Genomic DNA, 19041 nt, shown 5'->3' on the forward strand with positions numbered 1-19041 from the left:
TCCGGGTATTTCCGCACTGCGCGGGCGTTCCGGTCAGGCGAGAAAGTTTAACCCAGCTACTTTCGTCTTTAGGGGGGGCGGTGAAGCGAGGAAGCCGAGGAAACGAAAACTGAGAAAACGGCTCACTACTTTTCCAAACCACAGCAGCATTATTATTATTCCTTCCCTGCGGAATTAAAGGGTCCTCCGAGCGGGAGTTGGAGCCGAAATGGACGGTAGGTTGTCCGTCCCGAGCGCGTGAGCTGTTAGTGGCGGCGGTGTTGTTGTTGTCGGCGGGGAAGCCCCGCACGTCAAGCGTCGGTTACACCCGCCACGGAGAACGAGACCGCGGTGCTCGCGTTACCTCGGCGAGCGCACGACAGCTCGCCTCGAACATTAACGGGGTCCCGTTTAACACGAGCCCGGTGAGAACACACGAATCGGTGGTCTGGTTTGTTTGTGTTTAGCTGACTCGGTCGCCGCGTCACTTTTCAAACGTTCAGCTCAGGCCTAGTAGCGGCGAGCGAGCGAGAGACGCGGCCGGACGCGTTAGCCTAGCTAGACGCGTTAGCGCGCCTGGACGCGTTAGCGCGGCTAGCTAGCGTTCCTCCGTGGTATGACCGTGAAGGCGTCGTCCGTGAGCGCGGCCGTTGTCGTTGGGTTAGTTAAGTAAATGTTCTCGCGTTTAACGAGGCGTCATTTTGGTAATGAAAACTTTCTTACAACCGGATGAAGAAATCTGCCAAGAGTTTCATGTTATAAAACTGCATTTTAAACCCGGTTATGAACTAACCGTCGTAATTCAACCGTCTGGCTGCCCACTATATCATATTTCGTTTGACGTGAGAATATACTATGTCAGTCTGAACAAAACAGAATTTAACGTCGATATAACACGAAAATGTCCTATTTTTAAAGAGCAGTGAGTACAAAAGTGGCTGCATGCTGCAGTGTTGTCTTTGAGGCGAGCTGCTTCGTGGGTGTTTCACATCAGGAGAGTTGAAGGAACGTCTTATTCATATTCATGACCTTTTCATTTGAACCGTGTATCAACCACTTCTCTCATGATGAATCTCCCCACACGTACCCACGGACCTTCATACGTACCTGGTACTGGAACCGACTAGAACCACTGTAGCTGATTAACCAACGCTGCTCCTCAAGGTTCTCCTACTGATTTATCTGAAGTGTTTCAAAAGAAATGAGTGCAGAGTCAACAAGGAGAAACTGGGGTCCAGTTGTGAAAGATTAGGGCGGAGAAGTTATGTATTATAATAGTATATAAGCATGGCTGTGTGAATGACAGCTATAGGCATCTGTCAGTAATGGGCCGAACAGAGTTTGGGACATGAAGTTGGGTCTGCTCAGGCTGGATTATGATGATTACTTACACCTCTTTATTGATGTTTGGTCTTTGTCATCTGCATGGTCCTCATAAGACAGTTTACGATCTATGGTTTTTATACTTATCGTGATGGTTAGACATTTTTGTGTGTTTTGTTGTCACTAGTATAGATGTGGTCTCAGCGCTTCACATAATGAGCAAAATATCATGGTGGGACCACACTACTGTGCACTGCAGTTATAATAAGGCTCGCAATTGATACAATTCAGCTTTAAACATGACTTGTGTAAAATGTGCCCGTGTTATTTTAACCCCATTTATTTCAATGTGTTTGATCAAAACAGCCATGAAACTCATTAGGCCCATCCACATGTGGTTAGGATCCTCACAGTCTATAATAAGCACACTTTAGTTTTAGAGAGCCCTGTTATTTTAGATCACCCTCTGTGATGTAGGACACACATTATGCTCTACAGCCCCTGTATCAGGAGCCTGAACAGGGATGGCAATTACAGAGCAGTTTGTAAGGGAGAGAAATGTGATCTGGGTCAAATGTGCGATGTGGGTTTGATGGCTTATTTGATGTCCTACTGTGGAGATGAGATAACGGAGCCTTTCTACAGATTCAGGGCTGAGAGGGGACACATGTCTGCTCTTATTATTATAGCTATTATTATTATTATTATTATTATTATTATTATTATTGCTATTTAGACTTGGTAGGTTGCATGTGGCTGAGCATTTGTTTAGTGCAGCAGTAACCTGTACTTGCATGAGTAAATCCATTTCCTGTTTCTCTCCCTTTTTTCTCTTCATCTATCTTTACTTTGTGTTTTCTAGGAATCTATGGTGGCTGGGTCCCTCCCTCTCTGCCCCAGGGTGAGTTTTAATGCTTCTGTGGCTGTGATTATTTCACGCCGTATTACTTGTTGTTTGACTTTTTTTTGTTTTTGCGCAACATTACGATGAATCAGCTTTTACTAGAATGTGTACAACTTGAATACATTATCAATTCTCACTCCAGGCCCTGTGCTGTTGTTTTTGCAGTTAGAATCAGTGCTAATGCAGAGACCTTAACACTCCTACAGTATCAGTACTAATGCAGAGACCTTAACCCTCCTGCAGTATCAGTACTAATGCAGAGACCTTAACCCTCCTGCAGTATCAGTACTAATGCAGAGACCTTAACTCTCCTGCAGTATCAGTACTAATGCAGAGACCTTAACCCTCCTGCAGTATCAGTACTAATGCAGAGACCTTAACCCTCCTGCAGTATCAGTACTAATGCAGAGACCTTAACCCTCCTGCAGTATCAGTACTAATACAGAGACCAGTTTGCTGCTGGTTATTTCTTCATAATATTTATGTGGCTCCTTTTCTCTATTTTGTCCCTGCAGGCAACCCGTACATAGAAATCATCGAGCAGCCCAAGGCCAGGGGGATGCGTTTCCGCTATAAGTGTGAGGGCAGGTCAGCCGGCAGCATCCCAGGAGAGAAGAGTAACGACTCCACCAAAACACACCCCGCCATCAAGGTACAACCACACCCATGGAGCCTCTCTGGACACTCACACACACAACTCACACATACACACCACACACACACACACACACAATCACAGTAATGATCATTCTATTGTGTAGTGAGATAAGAAGCTTCCTGTTGCACAGGTAGGTTTAGTGAATAACACGCACCTGACACACCTCTGGCAGTAAGGGACTGCTAACACACACACACACACACATGCACACATACTGAAGAGACAAGTGTACAAAAGATGCAGCCTTCCAGTAATTCAGAGATACACACCCTTCCTGTAACATTCTCACTGTTGAGCTGAAATTGACTCTGTCTAGATCACAGTGTCTTTAAAAAAAATTAAGATTTTTTCACTCCTTTATTGCACACACAAGGAATATGAACATTAAAGGTGATGCAAGAAATCTCTGGTTTTACTATCAGTTACAGTAAAACAATGTCATATTTTGCATAATTGGGGCTTGTAAGCTAATTCTTTAAACCAGCTGTGTGAAAGTCATTTTGTACTTGTAGCCAGTGGAGTTGAAGCCTTTATGACTGTATCGTGTGTGTGTTCGTTCCTGCTTCCTTGTGCCATTGTGGATGTCTGCTTCCCCAGAGCTGACCTGAGAGGAAGTGTTGTTCTATTAAATCTGTGTGTTTAATACATCTCAGGTTGACTGGCTGGAGCGTTCAGTGTCAGCACTGTATTGAATGAACCTACCTGAACCATTTTGAAAAGCTTCAAAATTCTATCGAATCATGATTGCAAACATCTCTGTTGTTTCTTAGTGATCTTTGCGAGTGTTCTGTGCTCAGTCTAAACTTGCTCTTTAAGGAACTGAGATCAACAGAAATGAGTGTAGATTAGAGTAGTGACTGTATTACTTTCACAGCCACCAGACCCTGCTGTTCTGTGAGCTAACACAGAAAATGCATCACAGTTCTGCTAAGGGTTCTGTTATTGGGTATAGTCTGCGGTGTAACATAGAAACTGTTATAGTTCAAGACACTTGTTAACCAGTGTAAGCCATGAAGATCTACCACCCTACAGAGTTTAGATCCTGAATTTATTATTATGCTGATATTGAAGGCCTCGATAAACTGGGTCAGATACTGGGGCGGTCGATCTCTAGTAGGACTGTGGGTACGGACCCCTGTCTAGTAACATTTATGGCGCATTGCCACACAGGCCTGCTTGGCGCGGTACGGTTCGATTCGCGACGGTTTGTGAGTGTTTCCATTAGTACCAGGTACAAGTTTGCCGATACCTTCAGGTACTTTTTTTGTACCTACTCGCTCGAGGTTCTAACCGTTCCAAAGCGGAAAACTTCTGTGACGTGTAAAGCCTGGTTCACACTACACGACTTTTCAGTCATCAGGTTTTTGTGCCGTCCGCACTACACGACTGGTTGTGCTGTAATCGCGAGTCTCTCAGTTGTTGTGGCTTTCACACTACATGACTGATCGGCGACGCGGGCTCACGAATTACACGACTGGGGAATCGCCGACTCATCTGGCTGCCGTCCAAAAACGCGAGAACACGAAACGAAACTCTCGCGAGAACCAGCAACACCACGTAGAAGAAAAAAAAACAATGTACATGTGCTCCACATTTTCGTTATTATTTTTTTTACCGTTTAAACACTCCATAGTCCCAAGTCAACACAAATATAATCAATCGCACTATTTCTCCAGTGCTGTCACAATAACTTAAACACAGTGTTGTAGTAAAGTTGTAAGAAAGGTGAGGATTTTGTGTGTTTGCTGGGTTACTGTTTTGAAAGTATTCTTGAAAGTTTTTTACATTCTTTAGAGATATCTTCAGCGGTGCCGCGGTTCTCTCTCCGCGTTCCCATTGGCTGTAGCTAGACGCTGCTGCCGACTCTCAGTCGCCGACTGCTAGATATTAAACATGCTAGATATCTGCCAGTCGTCTGCGACCAGTCGGCGACGGCTCGGCGAGCGTCTTTCAGCGTCTTTCAGCAGTTCACACTACACGACTGAGCGAGCGACGAGTGATCGCCGATTCGCCTCCGACCACAATTTTTGTCGGCAATCAGTCGGCGACTGAAAAACCAGCCTAAAATCGTGTTGTGTGAACCAGGCTTAAGAACAGCATGACACTGATTGGCCAGGGAGTGTCGTCACAGGTTGCGTCACAGGATGCGTCACAGGAGAGTGACTCCTCTGCTATCGACTCAACTCATTGTTGTACGGTGTTGTGGTCGCATACAAATGATGTCACGACACTACAACCCGTGCGCCAACCGCGACTCCACCCACATTGTGGTGGTCCACCATTGTAATGGAAATACAACGCGGCCGTACCGTTCCGTTGCGAATCGATCCGTACCGCACCAAGCAGGCCCGTGTGGAAATGCGCCATTATACCAGGTTTGGGGTTACGGTCCCCTTCCTGGAGGCTCTTATACACCGGGGTCTTGTGGTTTCACAGTGGCCTTGTGACATCATAATGGAATGTCAGGCATTAAGCCAATGAGAGGTGAGATTCAATATTGCTTGTTCTTGTTTTGACAGGTGCATAATTACAGTGGCCCTTTAAGAGTGCGGATCTCTTTGGTTACCAAAAACCAGCCCTACAAGCCCCACCCCCACGAGCTGGTTGGTAAAGACTGTAAGCATGGCTACTATGAGGCTGACCTTCCTGAGAGACGAGTTCACAGGTGAGCATTAAAAAAAAAAAAGTTTTGTATACAAACTTCTGAGAAAAGGAAAGGATGTGAGTAGGGGTGACCTGCAATAGTCGCTGATTCGACTATAGTCGACTATACCCCCTAGTCGACTATGAACGTCATAGTCGAATGTACCATTCTAACTGCATGGGGGTGCCCAAGGATGCAGCTAAGCATTAGTTGTTACATGAAATGTCTTTGTTTTCGTTATATATAGCCTTTTGTCAAATAAAATCATCCTAATTTCTGTTATTAAATATTTAAAAATTATGTTTGCGCATTGCCAATAGGCATCTTCCTTACTACACATTAATAAATCACACCCTGCTGTTGCACAATCCAAACGAGCGGAGCTGAACACGCTACAGAATACGCGCAGCACCTGCTAAAAAACTGCCTACTTAAAAACTTCAAAAGTATTTTGAAAAAAGATGAATCAAACAAAGTAAAGTGCAAGTTATGTCATCAACGTCTTTCATTTCGCACGACAACAACCAACATGGCATACCATTTAAAACGCGTAAGGCGAAAAAAAACGTTTGTCGTTTCAGTCGTGTCGTCTCGTCGCGGTGCATCTTGGCAAGTAGGCCTATAAACATTTTTTGCTGTTGTTTGCTTTTAAACCCCGTTACTTTAACCTTTCCTTGTATTTTTTTGCTGTTGTGTGGCAATCAGGCAGGCATATTTTATGTAAAATGTTTTTGACATTTTGCACAGGGCCTGTCTGACAGTTCGATATGCGGAATGCGCACTGACGGTTAATGTTCTCTAACGTTTCATAAAAAAATTAATAAGTAAATAAATAAAAGCTGAATAAAGCCAAACAACCGTGTTTATTCATTTATCTGAGTGTTTTAGGTTTTTACTTTGAAGAGGAAAAAAGTCCTGAATGAGAACGGGATCCCGTTTAAGGTGTTCTAAATAAAAAAATAAAAACAAACCATTAATCGACTATTAGTCGACTAAAGGGAAAAGCTGACGAGTCAGATTCGACTATGAAAATCCTTAGTTGAATACACCCCTAGATGTGAGGTCACCTGCATAATGTCACCGGCCCTTTTATTTACATTATTTAGTGAGATTTGGAATTGTTTAGATTCTTATGACCTGTATAATGCACATTTGTATTATCCATATGTCCTGCATTTGCACATTTCACATACATGTCTGCCATCATGTGCTCCCTGTTCCTTCCAGCCAGTTCTGTACAGCGTCTGAGCCAGAGCAGCCCCGCCCTGCTGGACCTGCTTGTGAAGGGACTGGGTAGCAGCTCACTCTGAGCACGGGGGTGACCATAGCTCTCTGGCTGGTTCCACTAGCGTGCTGAGCGTGGGCGTCACTGGCTGGTTCCACTAGCGTGCTGAGCGTGGGCATCACTGGCTGGTTCCACTGGGGCTCTGAGCGTGGGCGTCACTGGCTGGTTCCACTGGGGCTCTGAGCGTGGGCGTCACTGGCTGGTTCCACTGGGGCTCTGAGCGTGGGCGTCACTGGCTGGTTCCACTGGGGCTCTGAGCGTGGGCGTCACTGGCTGGTTCCACTGGGGCTCTGAGCGTGGGCGTCACTGGCCGGTTCCACTGGGGCTCTGAGCGTGGGCGTCACTGGCCGGTTCCACTGGTGCTCTGAGCGTGGGCGTCACTGGCTGTTTCCACTGGGGCTCTGAGCGTGGGCGTCACTGGCTGGTTCCACTGGTGCTCTGAACGTGGGCGTCACTGGCTGGTTCCACTGGGGCTCTGAGCGTGGGCGTCACTGGCTGGTTCCACTGGGGCTCTGAGCGTGGGCGTCACTGGCTGGTTCCACTGGGGCTCTGAGCGTGGGCGTCACTGGCTGGTTCCACTGGGGCTCTGAGCATTAGCGTCACTGGCTGGTTCCACTGGGGCTCTGACCACATCATACAGGAGTAGCAAGGCTGTTTTTGTTTCTCTAAGTTCTGCCTCAATTTGATTCTCATTCTCTCTCTCTCTCTCTCTCTCTCTCTCTCTCTCTCTCTCTCTCTCTCTCTCTCTCTCTCTCTCTCTCTCTCTTTCTCTCTTTCTCTTTCTCAGTTTCCCGAATCTCGGTATACAGTGTGTGAAGAAGAAGGATGTGACTGAAGCTGTTTCCTACCGTCTGCAGACGCAGAACAACCCTTTCAATAGTGAGACTTGCACTCTCTCTCACTCTCACACAGTGTTCTTCACACTGCTCAGATCGCTATAATGATATCAGAACATTTTACTGTTCCAAACTCAAACAGTATAATTCTGTAATAATATAATTGATACAAACAGCAACCCAATGTACTTTTAAAACCACGGAGTGAACTTTCCTTCACTCTACTTCAGAGATATGTATTGTGTCCAGTGTGTGCATGTCACATTACCTTTTTACCTTTTTTTATAAACCTAACTTTACGTGACACAAATACGCGCACCGCAAACCATCGCGATCATGGCCGCGCCGGTGAGGACGCTCGCTTCTGTTACAATATTCATAAGTTTTGGGTACAACAACTTTGCACATGTAGCAAATAGAAGAGCAGCAAACTGCAGCGTGTGGCATAAATACAGTACGCTGGTTCCACCACATCTAATTTTATTCGCCACCTGAAAACCCTCCCACAAAGGTTAGTCGCTGCCTGAAAGGTTATTAGCATCGGCTACAAACAAGCTTAGCATCACAGTTAGTGTGTTATAACAACCAAATGTTTACCCAGTTAGCTGGTATTGACTTGCCACCAGTGCACCAGTAGAGAGGGTGTTCAGTCATGGAGGCCTCATAATGCACCCTCACCAAGCCAGGCTAAGTGCAAGTACCCTGACAATCCTGATCATTTTCAAATGTAATGCGTTAGTTGCATAAACATTTTCCTTGTATTGGATTTTCCTTGTATTGGGACACTGAAAGACACCTTGAAGTTCAAATAGATTGTGTTTGATCCAGTTCATTAGGAGACAAAAAGTTGTTGCTGTAGGGCTTTTTATGTCAGAATCATTATTTTTGTAACATTTGAATTCTGTTTTTAATTTTTATTTTCAAATCACTAATTTGGTTGCTATTTTCTTTATATAAAATTTGATTGTTAGATAGGTTTAGATTTTTTTTCACAGCTATCTTTTAGAACAAATAAAGCAGATGTTCTACTGAAAGAAGAGAATATTGTATCCAGAAAAATCTCAGTTTTGTAAGGAAAATACTTGCACACGCATAAAGTATTAGACACTACATGCATAAAGACACTACAGATGATGGAGTTACAGTGACTATAACTTAGTTCATTGAGCACTCTAGTTTTGTCCTAACTAGATATTTAGACATAATACTGCTGTAATACTGCGAAGTCGTGGTCAGAGGTGAACTTCGGTATAGCCAGTGTGTATTTTATTAAAAATAATTAACACCCTTGAGCCACTGTGTCTTTGGACATAGATAATGCAGTTTGCTGTGATGGATAATTAAAGTCTAGCTCTTATTTATGCATAGAAATGTAAATCAACAAGATAATCTGTAGTGTCTTTATGCGGATAAATGCGGGGAGTCTGAATTTGCCACAACACCAGCTGAAAGCCAAATGTGTCGCATATGAAATGCTACAGGCACCGTTCAGAAACTGATCAGTTCAGTTAAATGTGTTCAGCTCAGTAGATTTATGCGGCTTTTAGAAAATACGGTGTATATATATATATTTTTTTTTTATTTTCATCTGTGAAGTGAAAGTTCTGGCAGCTAACGTAAGCCTACCCATTTTATTAATGTAACAGCACTTTTATTTTTGGAAGCACTTTAATTATTATTATTATTTTTTTGTGATTTGTTAAGGAAAAAAGTAGAGGGTTTTCCATCCACCGAGTTTTTGCGCATTTTGAAAATGCGCATGAAAAAAGCTGGATGGAAAAAGACCAAAATTCGAAAAAAGCCCCAAATATCGCAAAAAGATTTTTACGCTAGGAGGAGGTGGAAAAGTTAGACTATCGCATCGCCAAAATTCGAAAAAACTGGATGGAAAAGGGTTTTTCGCATAAACGATGACACGGGGGGGTGGGGGGGGGGGAATTGAATCTTGACCCCAAGAATCGATTCTGAATCGAATCGTGGGATTCCCAAAGATTCACTGCCCTAATTACAACTATAAAGTGATTTGCGACTGCAGTGTCACTCAAATATTTGGGACCTAGACTTGAGACTTGACTTGGACTTGAGATCAAGGACTTGAGACTTGATTTGGACTTGCTAAAAATGACTTGTGAGCATCTCTGGTATATATATAAAATACATATAACGTATATAATGTGCATTAGTAATGATACGTTGTGTGCGCGCACTAGCGCTCCTGATCCAGGTCCACTTCCTCATGATGTTGCTGCTGAGCAGCAGCAGTTTTTCCTCCCTTAGCCCCACCCATCTTTAACCCCGCCCATCTTCTGTTCTTTTGTGATTACAGTTGCCGAGCCCAAAGTGTGGGAAGAGGAGTATGACCTGAATGCCGTCCGTCTCTGTTTCCAGGCAACCATCACTCTGTCCAGTGGGGAGCTCTATGCTCTGGAACCTGTAGTCTCTCAGCCTATCTATGACAACAGTAAGTGTCTGTGTGTGTCTGTGTCTGTACGTGGTGAAAAATACCATGTTCATTACAGTGCTAAGGTGATGTCATTATTCAAATTGCAGACTTCATATCTGTAGCTGTACGCTGCAGGCCAAGAGTTTATTTATATGTCAAGAGTTTCAGAGGTGGGAGCTCAACCTGAAACTATTAGTAGTATTGTCATCATGTCATTTCTCTCTCTCTCGCTCTCTCTCTCTCTATCTCTATCTATCTATCTATCTGCTTTTCTCTCTTGTGCTCTCTATCTCTCTCTATCTCTCTCTAGGGGCCCCTAACACAGCTGAGCTAAAGATCTGTCGTGTGAACAGGAACTCTGGTAGCTGTAGAGGAGGAGATGAAATCTTTCTACTGTGTGATAAAGTGCAGAAGGGTGCGTGTGTGCTCCTCCAGTGATCTCTTAGGGCGTACTCACACTAGGCACGGTTTGCTCGTTCCGTGCTGGGGCCCGGTTACCCCCCCTCCCCACTCCCCCTCTGGCCTGCACTCACACTGGCTTCAGCAACCCGGCCCGAGCACGCTTACGTCATCACAACGGCGCTTTATTTGGGAAAAAAGCGCGCTCGCACAACACTATGGAGTTCACGATTCTCTTTTTATTGTATTTTTGGAGTCGTTTTGGGAGTGCAGAAACACGGTGCAATCACAGATTTATCGATAATTTAACACAACGATTGTCTGCTAATCGCTTTGCCGCTATGACTGTTTAACGTGAGCATCGCATCACTGACGTCATGTTTGAGTTCCAGCGAAATGAACCAATCAGACGAGGCACCAAGCGGGCCCGGGCACGGATAGCGCTCACACTAGAAGCGAACCGTGCCCGAGTCCACATGAATCGTGCCCTGGCCCACCTCTTCAAGCGGGCCCGAGCACGGTTAACTGATCCGGGCCCGGGCACGGTTGGAGCGCTCACACTAGCCAAACGAACCGTGCTTCGGGAGGCAACCGTGCCCAGGCCCGGATCACAGAGCCTAGTGTGAGTACGCCCTTAGTGTCTTCATTTCCCTAAATGTCTGTCCTGACGTCCTGACGTGTCCCTCCCCAGAGGACATCGAGGTGCGTTTCTTTCGAGACTCTTGGGAGGGCAAAGGCTCGTTCTCGCAGGCCGACGTGCACAGACAGGTGGCCATCGTGTTCCGCACGCCGGCCTACTGCGACCCCAACCTGACGGAGCCCGTCCGGGTCAGGATGCAGCTGCGTCGCCCGTCCGACAGGGAGGTCAGCGAGCCCGTGGACTTCCAGTACCTTCCCTGTGACCCCGGTGAGTGGGGACGTCGCAAACACGTGGGCATCCTTTCGTTTGTGGTGAAATAGACCTTTGTTTGTTACTGCTGCTCCTCCCAGACACGGGAGCACATCTGTGCATCATTGTGCAGTGGACGCATGAGGCCAGACTAGGGCAGCTGGCCTGCTGATTGGCCGGGGCATGGTCCCATGATCGCACCATCGCCAAGTACTGTGTGCTTACTGATGAGAATGTCAGGGCAGGTGTTGGCGATGTTGGCTGGAGGCTTTAATATCCTGTGGCAGGTGCTGTTTGAACAATGAGCTCCAGGTTTGTGTGCTGAAGGAGGGGAGCGAGACCCTGAGTGATCAAAGTGTTGCGGAACACCACGGAACCATAAATGTTTCCTAGGATTGGGTAAAAGGGAATGCAGTGCTGTGATTGGACGACAGGGCGTGGACCGTCCGTGGGACGGCCCTCTGCAGCACATGATGGCAGCTTTAACCCAAGCAGCCCAGGATGAAGCCAAGGTCACAGCATAAAAGAGTGGCCTCAGAGTCGTACAGGCTCTGTCAACATTCTACGATAAGATTCTTGTATGTTTTAGGTTACTGAATCTTTTTGGTGACTGTGTATTAATCACTTCTACTGTCTGCACACCATTTTGACATGCAGCTGTGGATGAGGGCGTCGGTGAAGAGGTGCAGACTGGGGTGTTTGAGCAGGGGCACGTTCTTGCCTCTCTCTTCTGTGTGATTGTCATTAGGGATGTCCCGATGCAGCTTTTTGAACTTCCGATCCGATACCGATATTTATTTGCACTTCTGATCCGATACTGATATCGGCCGATACCGGCCTATCCGAGCATGTATTAAAGTTTAAAGTTATTTAGCCAACTTACTTTGTTGTAAGTAAAGCGTTTTACTCTTAATAACAAGTAGCCAGCTGAATTAGGTGTGTTTGAATAATACACAATGGTTGGTAAAGAGAAACTGACCTGTTTATTTAGCAATTAATAAACTCAAAATAGACAAAATATTAAATAACAAACAGAAATAGCATCAGTAAACCAAGGCTTAAAAAGCCATAAGTGCAAATAATATTGTAAATTATATTAAAAAACCAAAACACACAACCTGAGTGGAAAATAGTCTATTAACAAATAGTCTATTAACATTAACATCCATCAGTGCTCTTGAACAAGTGTAAACCAAAGCTTAAAAAAAATATCGTAAACTAATTAAAAGCAAAATGCCTTCTACTCCACACTTTGCTGCTCCATCCCCATCTATACACTCCCTTCAATTCAAACATTTCTGCCAGTGTTAGTTGTGTAGGACCTTTCTTTTTGTCTTCGGTTTTCTTTAGAAACTCGTCATGTTGTTTATGGTGGTATTTCGCTAAATGCTTGATTAGATTGGTTGTATTAAAAGTTCTTACAGCTTTACCACAACGCTTGACTTTACTGTGGCATATGTTGCACTCTACCTCTTCATCTTTGTCATCCTTTAAGGTAAAATAATCCCTGACATTTTTACCGATAACTTCAAATTTACATGGCCATCTTAATGGTTAGGAGATGCCGCGGAGCTAAATTGGGGAGATGCTATGCTCGTGTGCTGAAGGTGTGCTGGAAAATGCGGACCGGATTTTACTCACTGGCAAAACCACAGCAAAAACTGGAATGGATTATCTAAATGGGTGCGCCGGATCGGACTTAAAAAAAAACTGGATCGGGAGTCTAGATTGGCATTTTCTCATGCCTGCCGATTCGATACCGATACGCATTTTTTGCTAATATCGGCGGCTGATCTGATCCAAATATCGGATCGGGACAAGCCTAATTGTCATGTTTCCATGGTGTAATGTAAAAGGGGTTTGAACTCATCTGTTCCCTTCCAGCTGAACAGTTGAAAGCGGAAATATAGGCAATGGTATACAAATGACTACACACACACAGATGAGTGAGTCTGTCTGTCTGTCTGAGTAGATGAGTACCGTCTGATGGAGAAGCGTAAGCGGACGGAGGGGATGCTGCAGAACCTGAAACTGGGCAACGTCGTGCGTGAGTTACACACCTGGTCCACACATTCACAGGTTTTGTCCGTAATGAGTAAGGTGGTGGTTTGCCATTGTGATGGTCCACTTCACTCCTATACATAGTCACTACTTATGGCTTTTTATGTACCTTGTAGTCTTGTACATAATCTGTGTTTTGCTTTAGAATTACCAACAGCTGGAACCAGATTCCTTGTGTGTCAACATACTTGACTAGTGAACCCCATTCTGATTGAGATGATTGTGTGGGTGTGTGTGTTTAGCCTCTGTGCCTGTGGAGAGAAGGCTGTTTGGCACTGCTAGGAGGACGGTCCCAGCTTCAAAGTCTTCTGTTACTTCAGGAATTGCATCAGGTACATCCATACTCACACATACATAATCCTGCTATGACCACAGAAGTGGAGCTAAGCTTTATGGGATACGCTATATATGCTATATCGAATACGCTAACTCAGCGTCTTGTCTTTGCATGAAGGATGAAGTGGTAATTAATTGTGATTGGCTGAAAGGCCTGTCAGTAGCTTTAGTAAAGCTCATCACCTGTTACTAGACGGAAATCTGACTCTAAAGTGGATGTACAGTCACTTGTTCGCTATAAAAGGGACATATTACTTATTTTAAAAAGTAATACCAAAACCCTGTCTAGAAACAGTTTGCACTGATCAAAGTGGATGGACTTCCTGTCAAATACGGAGAATTTGGTTTAACACTGTTGTGCTGTCAAGGTTGGGTGACCCGGGGCCACAGAAACAGTACTGCATGAATAAATGAGAGTAAAGTTAACCAGTCACTGAGGACTAATTTGAAGAGTCTTATTTTCTCACTACTACTATATGTCAATCCCAAATTCATCCTGAGAGAAAGGAAATCAGATTGTGTTTAAAATACAGATTTAAATAATTTCAAACTAGAATAATTTGTTTGTGTTCAAAGATACTGCATTTTTATCATTAGTTGTGGGTCATGGCACACCCTCCTTTTCTTTTTAACTGTCTTTAACTGCTCTGTTTTCTCTCGTTCTCTCTAGTGATGAATCCTGTGTCTGTTTCTTCAGTGAAGCCTCCACACTTTTTCAGTAGCCCTCCTCCAGGACAACTGTTCACTCAGCCTAAAGTGGAACCGCTTCCACCAGCGCCCTCTGCTGGAGAGACGTGGCAATTCCTCAACAGTGTGAAGGTGCAGCCTGCAGTCACCACCAATGTTGCTCCACCTGCTGCCTCTCAAGACTTCTCCACTGTGAATCTGTCCGACCTCCATGAATTCACCTTCAGCAGCTTCACGCCCTCTGCTCTGGAGAAGGCTGACCAAAGCACCCGAAGAGATGGCCCCGGGACTATGGTGGCCCAAGAGGTCCAAAGCGCATTTAGTGCTTCGAGTGTGGGGAATTTACGAGTGGATCCCTCGGAGGAAGAGCTCCCGGAATTCCCAAGCTTTTCCGAAACTCAGACGTCAGGCATGGAGAACCTCGACCTTGAAGCTATCGAAGCTTTTCATGCACTTCTAGGCCAGACTGGACTTTCCGGAGATGCTACGTCCGGGCTGGGAAATTGCACCATGGGGAACTCTGCTTCCATGTGTCAAGCCAGCGCCCCCAACAGCACGAGCAGCGCCGCGGAGCCGGCAGCCGCCAACGCCGGCAACGGCACCACGACCTGGATGACCTTTCCTCCGAGCATCGCCAACCTGCTGCAGAGCGATCAGATCGGGGACACCCCCGCACCCGTGCCTTCTGGCCCAATCACCTTCGACGACATGGACGTGCTCAGCTCCATGGACGAAGATCGCCTGATGTCCATCTTCGCCAGCGGCCCACAGGTCAACTTCCTGTCTGGACATCCCACTTAGACGGTTAGGCTGGGACTCGTGTCTACATGTGGAGACGATCTTCTGTCCTGCTAAAGACGAACAAAGGGTGTGTGTCTGAGCCTAGCAGCAAATACTGGCTTGAGTCCAGACTGCTGTATGCCTAGTGGGGACCTGTCGTATTGCTAGGTTGAAGATGAAACTCCACAAGACACCATGCCACCTGAAATTCACTTTGTCACCTGTCTTTAAATCTATTTTTCCTAAAATAGTCAGCTTGAAGACTCCTTTCTAATGGAAACTACTGTTTTGTTTTGTCACCACCCTATTTGCAACCTACATGTTTTGGTTATTTTTGTTCAATGGTCTTTTTTTTTGTCTTTGATACTAATGTGGTCTTTGAGAGTTTAATGTTTAGATAAATGCTACGAGCAGACCCTACTCTGATAAGGACCCTTAGTTCCTGGGAGAAGGAAAAACACTCGGAAACCAGGACAGTACCATATTGTACCATGTCATTCACCAAGCAATCATTTATCCCTAATTCAGAGAATTTGACCTTGATAAACATTTAAAAGTCCACTAAGTTAAACTGTAATATTCTGAAAAGTTTTTAAAAAAAGGTATCTAAGTATTACATAACCAAAGAATGTTTGGAACATGCTTTAGAAAATAACCAGAAGGATGTGTTCACATATGGTTGAACTATTTTATTTCATATTTTTTGCACCTGAATGTAATGTTTTGAGAGCTGTGTGAACACAGAAATATTTCTAAAACATATCTGAGCCACCGTAATGTGCGTCTCTGTGTGGGACACGCATGTGATGACATCAGAACTGTGTTTTTGTTCATCACCTCCACGGCTGGCTCCGTTCACCATGTGCGTCACAGCTGAGGTTACGTATCTGACACGTTCTCAGAGGCCCTACAGAGCAAATATTTGTGCTAAAGACTTGTGCTGCTAGTTCAGAAATCGTATTGTGCTTCTCACAAATGCATGTGGAACATGCCTGTAATGTAACTGATTACATTTTAAAGGTGTGCATAGCAGTCATTTCGGGCAGACGGCTGGTCACGCTAGTGAGCAATCTGAGTCGACCCCAAATACAAAGTGTCAAAGCAAAACGTTATGATCAGGGCAAGGAGGCTTGTGAGTGTAGTCTAAAGAGTTCTCATCAGCAGTCTACCAGTAGCATGAAGGATTTAGATGTTTGGTTTGACCAGTTCTATTCCCAGGTAGTGCACAAGTGAAATGTGGATTACTTAGTGGACTTTTAAAACTTAAATATATTTTTTTACTTTATGAACCTTCTGGTGAGAAACGGTAATTTCTGACGCTTTTGCTCATCGTTCATTATAACTGCATCAGTCTTGTGTGCAGCTGGGTAGTGTGTTTACCTCTGATGAATATGATGTACAGATTTGGAACTGAAAGAAATGTTTCTCAGCAATTTAGTGTATGGAAATCTTGCCAATGTTTAATCACTGACTATAGATAAAATATTTACCTTGTCATACTCACTTGCTGTTGAGCGCCAAAGCAGACAATTCTAGGCAAATTTTATAACCCTAATAATTTTCATGCACTATGGAATAGAAATGAACTATATGACTAAGCAAAAGAGATTATCCAGTATAGCACAATAAAAATGTTGACTTGTGTCATGTCCTCATATATGCAAAAGAGCCTTTCTGGTATGTCCAATCAGATTGGAGGTTGGTACTTTGTTTTGCATAAGACAGATGTTATGCTAGCAGCAGAAAAGCTGGGATACGTTTGATTGTATTGTTTTGTAGCACATATTTATCATACACAAGAACCCCAATTGTTATTGTGCTCCCCATCAGAGTTGTCAGAGATCATATGATGGCTAAATTATCATAACTTACCGTTGCTTCATTTATATTTCTATATGTTTATACTGACTGTTCATATAAAACTTGTAAATGCCAAAAAGAAAATATATTCTATATAGCCAAACAATGTGTGTAAATATTCTTGCACCTGTTGATACAGTGGTAGAAACTGAAGAAAGTGTCAGTTTGACCCTGTTGCAGCGGTTTGTGACAACACTGCCCTACGTTATACAGCAGTCAGCTCTCTTCCAGACTCTGCTCTTGTGGATGACCAACTGTACTGTTTTTAAATGGAACACATGAACTCTGGATTCCTGGACATGACTTTCAGGACTAAATTGTGCCAGTGATACAATCTCACTTCCACTGGTGACTAGTTTTAATGTGGTTCTGGGAATGAGGTGTTTTGTCTAGAGAATGTCTGATCTGCCAAGCCCAATGCACATGCATCGCTGTGGTAAACCTGCTAGCTTCTCCAGTCTGATGTCCGAGCCATAACAACCAATTAGAGTAGTGAATTTCATTCACATATGTATAGTTTGTTCTGGTTAACCAAGAATAACCAACTTTTATTAATTGTGTGACATGCCCTAACTGGCTTCTATTAGTAAGTCAATTTTAAATCTATTGGCAATCTACTCTTAACCACAGAACATGCCAACACAAAGACTGATTCCAAAGTATTTATTTGAATGTTAACAATCAAATATATGCATATAAAATTAACAGAACAATTAAATAAATGCTTTTATCAAATTAACACCTTTCCAGCCCTTAAATGTAAACAACTAGGGTGGAGTTGGTTTATGTACAGTAGTTTTCAACTTACAGTAGTTTTCAACTTACTGTACAGCATGAACTCAATTTGTTATCGCATCAAACTTTTTAGTGACTTTTAGCGGTCTCATTCTGTAACTATTGAACGCATACGTAGAGGTATATTTTGCACTGCTGCAACCACTGATTAGCAAAATCAAATTCAAAATGTAAAAGTGCTTGTGTGAAGACAGGACGTGGACGTGGGGCTGTTCTGTCTCAGCCCCCCTGACCGCACCGGTTCTGTTCATTCTCCAGTGTGAGGAGGTCTCGTAGTTTCTGTCTCACGCGGCTTCCTCTAAGTGACCTCCACGTTGGTGACTTTATTGACGATGTGGGACCGTCGAGGCACACACTCCAGATCAAACTTGCTCTCGTAAATAGTGGGGCAGAGCTTCCACCTGTTGTTTCGGTAAACTCCCAAATACGTGTACACGTCGGGCTTGTAGGAGAGGGGACACTTGACCCCCACCGCTCGAATAGCTGCGTCCAGCTCCATCACCTGCTCTTCGTCCGCAAAGTTACTGTTGTAGACGCAAATCACGTGCTTGGCGTTGGACTTGGGGTCTCGCGGACTCACTTTAGCAGACATGATCTTTCCGTCCAGCACCGCGCGGGCAATGCACTCCCAGGCGTGGTCCACCTTGAACCCGGTGTCCAGGTGAAGCAGCCATTTACCTGGGAGCACGTTATGATTCAGCGCCAGCTCCTTAATGGTTTGGAAGGTGATGGGGCGTCCACTAGCCAACAGCCTTTCCCAGCTGTCATGGAGACCATCTACATCCTCTGTGCTTGGGCAGTAGTTGGGTCCCAAAACGCATATCCAGCCCACAGGCCCCGCGCCTCCCTCCTCGTCTCCAAAGCGGCACACCTGTGAGGGCCTGTTGGACTCGAGCCAACTACAGAACTCGGCCCCGGGGGTCTTGCGTGCGTCAAACTTGATCCACGGGTCCATGTCGGCCGCCATGGCCTCTGCGGCGTAGTGCTCCGCAGAGAGTGGCTCGGCCGCCACCTCCTCGTCCTCCATGCTCGCGAGCGGACGCCTCGCCCCTGTCGCCCTCACGCGCGTGCCGACGTTCTGTGCGCGCGCGTCTGTGAAAGCAACGGTGCAGCATTAAACTGAACAAAATCACCAAGGATTACATTCAGACTGCGCCATAAG

The 19041-nt window shown here is 44.9% G+C and overlaps 2 protein-coding genes across 2 annotated transcripts; one reads left to right on the forward strand and one right to left on the reverse strand.

Moving 5' to 3' along the window:
• Nucleotides 1–7: 7 nt before the first annotated feature.
• Nucleotides 8–17823, forward strand: rela (v-rel avian reticuloendotheliosis viral oncogene homolog A). Its single transcript, XM_076993085.1, has 11 exons — nt 8–215; nt 2165–2203; nt 2722–2858; nt 5384–5529; nt 7581–7672; nt 9956–10090; nt 10383–10487; nt 11163–11378; nt 13333–13407; nt 13664–13753; nt 14428–17823. Exons 1-11 carry the CDS (start codon nt 209–211, stop codon nt 15243–15245), a joined length of 1860 nt encoding a protein of 619 aa, XP_076849200.1. The 5' UTR covers nt 8–208; the 3' UTR covers nt 15246–17823.
• On the reverse strand, nt 15939–18906 carry cunh11orf68 (chromosome unknown C11orf68 homolog). Its single transcript, XM_076993097.1, has one exon. It carries the CDS (start codon nt 18904–18906, stop codon nt 18178–18180), a length of 729 nt encoding a protein of 242 aa, XP_076849212.1. The 3' UTR covers nt 15939–18177.
• Between the last annotated feature and the right edge of the window lie 135 nt (nt 18907–19041).

The sequence above is a fragment of the Brachyhypopomus gauderio genome, unplaced genomic scaffold (assembly GCF_052324685.1).
Source record: "Brachyhypopomus gauderio isolate BG-103 unplaced genomic scaffold, BGAUD_0.2 sc103, whole genome shotgun sequence".
In the NCBI taxonomy this organism is placed as follows: domain Eukaryota; kingdom Metazoa; phylum Chordata; class Actinopteri; order Gymnotiformes; family Hypopomidae; genus Brachyhypopomus; species Brachyhypopomus gauderio.